At 62.9% G+C, this 7,063-nt stretch overlaps 1 protein-coding gene across 1 annotated transcript; it reads right to left on the minus strand.

Moving 5' to 3' along the window:
* Positions 1-352: 352 nt before the first annotated feature.
* On the minus strand, positions 353-3,350 carry LOC130606424 (long-chain fatty acid transport protein 3-like; the record flags this gene model as incomplete). Its single annotated transcript, XM_057422741.1, has 4 exons — positions 2,861-3,350; positions 1,997-2,209; positions 569-727; positions 353-489 (listed from the first exon to the last, which is right to left on the minus strand). Coding segments are annotated over exons 1-4 (999 nt in total), but the record flags the coding sequence as incomplete, so codon positions are not given.
* Positions 3,351-7,063: the final 3,713 nt, after the last annotated feature.

The following is a 7,063-nucleotide window of genomic DNA, read 5'->3' on the forward strand; positions in this document are numbered from 1 at the left end:
CTGACCCACAGCATCCCCATAGACACAACCTGACCCACAGCATCCCCATAGACACAACCTGACCCACAGCATCCCCATAGACACAACCTGACCCACAGCATCCCCACAGACACAACCTGACCCACAGCGCCCCATAGACACAACCTGACCCACAGCGTCCCCATAGACACAACCTGACCCACAGCACCCCCATAGCATGACCCACAGCATCCCCATAGACACAACCTGACCCACAGCATCCCCATAGACACAACCTGACCCACAGCATCCCCATAGACACAACCTGACCCACAGCGTCCCCATAGACACAACCTGACCCACAGCACCCCCATTACCCCCCCCGACACAGAACCTCCCCCCCCACCTGGGGCTGGTTGAGCAGGTAGCGGCAGAGCTCCCCGATGTACTGGAACACGGTGACCCCCTCGGCCCTGCACTCGTCCCAGAACCGGGAGGCCGAGAACTTCTCCTTCAGCACGCACGTGGCCCCTATGGGGTCAATGGGGGGCAATGAGGGGCTCAGCCCCACGGTGCCCTCCCCACGGAGCCGGGCCCCATCCTGGCTCACCGATGCCGATGCAGCCGGCGATGCCCAGCAGGGAGCCGGCCATGTGGTGCAGGGGCAGCGCCAGGTAGACGACGTCGCGGCTGCAGGCGCCCACCAGCTCGTAGAAGCTCAGGCACAGCAGGGACTTGAGGTGGGAGACGCGGGCGGCCTTGGGGAGACCTGGAAAGGAGGAGGAGGGGGGGTCCTGGCATCAGCAGAGCAACACCACCCCCCCCCCCCCTCCCCACAGCACCATCGGAGAGCAGGCACCAGCGTCATTGTAGACCTGGCAGCAGCAGCGGCACAGAGCCAGCATCAGCACCAGCACCATCATAGGCCCAACATCATCACAGAACCATCATCACCATCACCATCACCATCACCATCACCATCACCATCACAGACCCATCACCATCACAGACACATCACCATCACCATCACCACCCCAGACCCACCATCACCATCACAGACCCATCACCATCACCATCACCATCACAGACCCATCACCATCACCACCACCATCACCATCACCATCACAGACCCATCACCATCACAGACACATCACCATCACCATCACCATCACCACCCCAGACCCACCATCACCATCCCAGACCCATCACCATCCCAGACCCAGCACCATCACCACCCCAGATCCATCACCATCACGGACCCACCATCACCATCACCATCATAGACCCATCACCATCACAGACATACCATCACCATCACCATCACAGACCCATCACCATCCCAGACCCACCACCATCACCATCCCAGACCCACCATCACCATCACCATCACAGACCCACCACCATCACAGACCCATCACCACCACCATCACCACCCCAGACCATCACCATCACAGACCCATCACCACCACCATCACCACCCCAGACCCACCATCACCATCACAGACCCATCACCATCACCATCACTGTCACCACCACCATCACAGACCCACCACCATCACAGACCCATCACCATCACAGACCCATCACCATCACCATCACCATCACCACCCCAGACCCACCACCATCACCATCACAGACCCACCATCACCACCACCATCACCATCACCACCATCACAATCACCATCACCACCCCATCACCATCCCACCATCACCACCCCAGACCCACCATCACCATCACAGACCCATCACCATCACCACCACCATCACCATCACCACCCCAGACCCACCATCACCATCACAGACCCATCACCATCACCATCACCATCACAGACCCATCACCATCACAGACCCATCACCATCACCACCACCGTCACCACCCCAGACCCACCATCACCATCACAGACCCATCACCATCACCACCACCATCACCACCCCAGACCCACCATCACCATCACAGACCCATCACCATCACCACCACCGTCACCACCCCAGACCCACCGTCACCCCAGAGCCCCGTCCCGCGCTCCCCGCTGCGCACCGGTCGTGCCGGACGTGAAGATGTACAGGCAGGTCTCGTTCATGTCCTTCGGCTGCCAAACGTCCTCGGGCTCCAGCTCCTCCGAGGCCGCATCCAGGCGCTCCTGCAGGGCCACGACGCCGGGGGGGTACGGCCCCGAGCCCAGCACCCACACCACGATGTCATCCTCCTGCTGCAGCGCGGGCAGGATGGGCTCCACGGACGCAAATAGGTCTGGGGGGGAACGGGGGGGACACAGGAGAGGATGGGACCAGCGATAGGGAAACCCCAGACGGGGCTGCCCCATCCCTACCCCACAGGGGGGGAAATGGCCAGGGATGAGCATTGGGATCCATGGGGATGGGGCCAGGCTGGGGGCTCAATGAGAGGACCAAGCCCCAGGCCCCTCTGGAGCCTCCTCCCTGCTCCCATGAGCCCGGTACTGCCATGGTCCCAAAAGCATCACCCTGGAGCCATGCCTGGGCCTCCCATCCCCTGCAGCCTTTGCCCACTCCAGACCCCATAAGGTCTGCACCTTTCTAGTTCCCCCCAACCCGTCCCCATCCCCATTCCCTTCCTTATCCTCATCTCATCCCTATCCCCATCCAGACCCCATGCCCTTCCTCATCCCCATCCCATCCACACCCCCTCCCCATCCGCATCCCATCCCCTTCCCTATCCCCATGCCATTCCATCCCCTCCCCATTCCCATCCCTTCCCCATCCCATCCCTATCCCCAACCCCTTCCCCATCCCCTCCCCATTCCCATCCTATTCCCATTCCCTTCCCATTCCCATTCCCTCCCCATCCCCATTTCCATCCCCATCCCCTCCCCATTCCCATTCTATCCCCATCCCCACCCCATCTCCCGCCCCCCCCTCTCACCATCCGCCACCAGCAGCGCCCTGGCCCCACACTCCCTCAGGCAGTGCCTCAGCGCCGCGGGGCGCAGCGCGCTCCCGAGGAAAGCCGGGCGCGCCCCGAGCGCCGCCAGCCCCAGCCAGCCCCACACGAAGCGGGGTTCGTTTCCCGCCAGCAGCCCCACGGCCACCCCGGGCCCGAGCGCGCCCCCGCGCCCGAGGCGGAGCCCGCGCAGGGCGTTGGCTGCGCGCGCCACCGAGCGCGCCCCGCGCCCGTAGGGGAAGCTCCCGCCGGCCGCGCGCAGGAACGGGCGCGCGGGATCCGCCTTGGCCGCGCGCAGGAAGCGCGCGGGGAGGGTGCGCGCGCGCGCGCTCCCTCTCCCGCCACACCAGCCCCGCGCGCGCCCCCGAGCGCGCAGGGCGCGCGCAGCGAAGGCGAGGTCCGCGCGCAGCAGCGGCCGCAGCAGCAGCAGCCCCGGCAGCAGCAGCGCCAGCGCCGCCAGCAGCGCCCACATCGCGGCGCGCAATGGAGCTCCGCCCCCCGCCCCGCCCCGCCTTCGTCATCACCGAGATCCAGCGCTCATTGGCTGCAGGGCTCCGGGGATACGCCCCCCCCCCACCACCACCACTACACCGCAACGCAGCGCCACGCCCGTTTCGTTTAGACCCCGCCCCCCTGCACCGAGCGCTCATTGGGCAGCGCGGCCGCCGCTCACCGCCCATTGGCTGGAGCCGTGGGACAGCCCCCAACGCACCGCGCCACGCCCGTTTCGTTTAGACCCCGCCCCCCTGCACCGAGCGCTCATTGGGCAGCGCGGCCGCTGCTCACCGCCCATTGGCTGGAGCCGTGGGACAGCCCCCAACGCTCCGCCACGCCCGTTTCGTTTAGACCCCGCCCCCCTGCACCGAGCGCTCATTGGGCAGCGCGGCCGCCTCTCACCGCCCATTGGCTGGAGCCGTGGGACATTGGCTGGAGCCGTGGGGACAGCCCCCAACGCACCGCGCCACGCCCGTTTCGTTTAGACCCCGCCCCCCTGCACCGAGCGCTCATTGGGCAGCGCGGCCGCCTCTCACCGCCCATTGGCTGGAGCCGTGGGACAGCCCCCAACGCTCCGCCACGCCCATTTCGTTTAGACCCCGCCTCCCTGCACCGAGCGCTCATTGGGCAGCGCGGCCGCTGCTCACCGCCCATTGGCTGGAGCCGTGGGACAGCCCCTCAATGGACACGCCCTACGGGGGCACTCCCATTGGACCCCCCCCTCCCATTCACGTCCCCAGCAGCCCCCATTGATGCCGGGGTCCCCATTCCTGCCCCATGGCCCCCCCCACCTCGGTTTGCGCCCCCCCCGGGTGACCCCAATCCTGTCCCCCCTCCCCATTGAGTCTCCTCCACCCCCAATCCCCATTGAGCCCCCCCATGGAGCCCCCACCCCACATGGGGGGCACAGCATCATAAAGGGGATGCACAGCATCAAGGGGGGGTCACAGCACCATAAAGGGGGTGCACAGCACCATAAAGGGGGGATCACAGCACCATAAAGGGGGTGCACAGCATCATAAAGGGGGTGCACAGCACCATAAAGGGGGTGCACAGCATCATAAATGGGGGTGCACAGCATCATAAAGGGGGTGCACAGCATCATAAATGGGGGTGCACAGCATCATAAAGGGGATGCACAGCATCAAGGGGGGGTCACAGCACCATAAAGGGGGTGCACAGCACCATAAAGGGGGGATCACAGCATCAAGGGGATGCACAGCACCATAAAGGGGATGCACAGCATCATAAAGGGGGGTGCACAGCATCATAAAGGGGGGTGCACAGCATCAAGGGGGGATCACAGCACCATAAAGGGGGTGCACAGCACCATAAAGGGGATGCACAGCACCATAAAGGGGGGATCACAGCATCAAGGGGATGCACAGCACCATAAAGGGGATGCACAGCATCATAAAGGGGGGATCACAGCACCATAAAGGGGGTGCACAGCATCATAAAGGGGGGTGCACAGCATCATAAAGGGGGGATCACAGCATCATAAAGGGGGTGCACAGCATCATAAAGGGGATGCACAGCATCATAAAGGGGATGCACAGCATCATAAAGGGGATGCACAGCATCATAAAAGGGGGTGCACAGCATCAAGGGGATGCACAGCAACATAAAGGGGGTGCACAGCACCATAAAGGGGGTGCACAGCATCAAGGGGGGGTGCACAGCACCATAAAGGGGGTGCACAGCATCAAGGGGATGCACAGCACCATAAAGGGGGTGCACAGCATCATAAAGGGGATGCACAGCATCAAGGGGGGGTGCACAGCATCAAGGGGGGGCCGCTGTACAAAACAGGAGAGGGCTTTTATTGCTGGTTCCTTTAAAAACACTTAAAAACTCCATTAACTCTTTGGGGGGGGGGGGGGGACACGACATGGAACAGCCCCCCCCCCCCAGCCCTTTGTGGGGTGTGTGGGGCAGGATCAGTGGGGTGCTATGGGTCAGGCCATGACCCCCCCCCCCTCTCCAGCCCTTTGTGGGGTGTGTGGGGCAGGATCAGTGGGGTGCTATGGGTCAGGCCATGAACCCCCCCCCTCTCCAGCCCTTTGTGGGGTGTGTGGGGCAGGATCAGTGGGGTGCTATGGGTCAGGCCATGACCCCCCCCCCTCCAGCCCTTTGTGGGGTGTGTGGGGCAGGATCAGTGGGGTGCTATGGGTCAGGCCCCCCCCCAGCCCCCTGCAGCAGGACTCACTTGCACTCTTTATTTCCATCATGCCTATGAAAGAGGGTGCATGATGCCCCCCCCCCAAACCCCAAAACCCCATGGGGGGGGGGGGGGGGGTCCCCATCCCCATTGGGGTGGGAGGGGGGGGTCCCCATCCCCATTGAGGGGGGTGGAAAGGCCCAACCCCCTTTTTGCTGTTATAAAGGGGGGGTTGCAGGGGAAGGGGGGGTCCCCCCCCCCGCCCCATAGGGAGCATCCTCCTGGCTCTGCCCCCCAAGCATCAGTCGCTGTCGGAGCCCACGGCCGAGGAGCCCTTGCGCTTCCTCTTGGTGGGTTTGGGTTTGGTGTCTTCCTCCTCCTGCGGCAGAGAGGGGCGATGGGCAACGGGGGGGCAGCCCTATGGGTCCCTATAGGTGGGGGGCAGCCCTATGGGTCCCTATAGGTGGGGGGCAGCCCTATGGGTCCCTATAGGTGGGGGGCAGCCCTATGGGTCCCTATAGGTGGGGGGCAGCCCTATGGGTCCCTATATAGTGGGGAATTGGGGGGAGAACTCCTATGGATTCTTATATAGGAGGCAATGGGTGGGGGCACCCCTATAGGTCCCTATATAGGGGGCAATGGGGGGGCAGCCCTATGGGTCCCTATAGGTGGGGGGCAACCCTATGGGTCTCTATATAGTGGGCAATTGGGGGGAGAACTCCTATGGATTCTTATATAGGAGGCAATGGGTGGGGGCACCCCTATAGGTCCCTATATAGGGGGCAATGGGGGGGCAGCCCTATGGGTCCCTATAGATGGGGGGCAGCCCTATGGGTCTCTATATAGTGGGCAATTGGGGGGAGAACTCCTATGGATTCTTATACAGGAGGCAATGGGTGGGGGCACCCCTATAGGTCCCTATATAGGGGGCAATGGGGGGGGGCAGCCCTATGGGTCCCTATAGGTGGGGGGCAGCCCTATGGGTCCCTATAGGTGGGGGGCAGCCTTATGGGTCCCTATATAGTGGGCAATTGGGGGGAGAATTCCTATGGATTCTTATATAGGAGGCAATGGGTGGGGGCACCCCTATAGGTCCCTATATAGGGGGCAATGGGGGGGGCAGCCCTATGGGTCCCTATAGGTGGGGGGCAGCCCTATGGGTCTCTATATAGTGGGCAATTGGGGGGAGAACTCCTATGGATTCTTATATAGGAGGCAATGGGTGGGGGCACCCCTATAGGTCCCTATATAGGGGGCAATGGGGGGGCAGCCCTATGGGTCCCTATAGGTGGGGGGCAGCCCTATGGGTCCCTATATAGTGGGCAATGGGGGGGGCGAACTCCTATAGATTTCTATATAGGTGTCAATGGGTGGGGGCACCCCATAGGTCCCTATGGGTGTCAATGGGGGGGCACCCCTAGAGGTGTCAATGGGGGTCAATGGGGGACACCCCTATAGGTCCCTATGGGTGTCAATGGGGGCCACCCCTATAGGTCCCTATGGGTGTCAATGGGGGGGGCACCCATGTA

The sequence above is a fragment of the Pezoporus wallicus genome, unplaced genomic scaffold (assembly GCF_028554395.1).
Source record: "Pezoporus wallicus isolate ANWC-B61680 ecotype Strahan unplaced genomic scaffold, APGP_CSIRO_Pwel_v1 contig_13899, whole genome shotgun sequence".
Classification (NCBI taxonomy): domain Eukaryota; kingdom Metazoa; phylum Chordata; class Aves; order Psittaciformes; family Psittacidae; genus Pezoporus; species Pezoporus wallicus.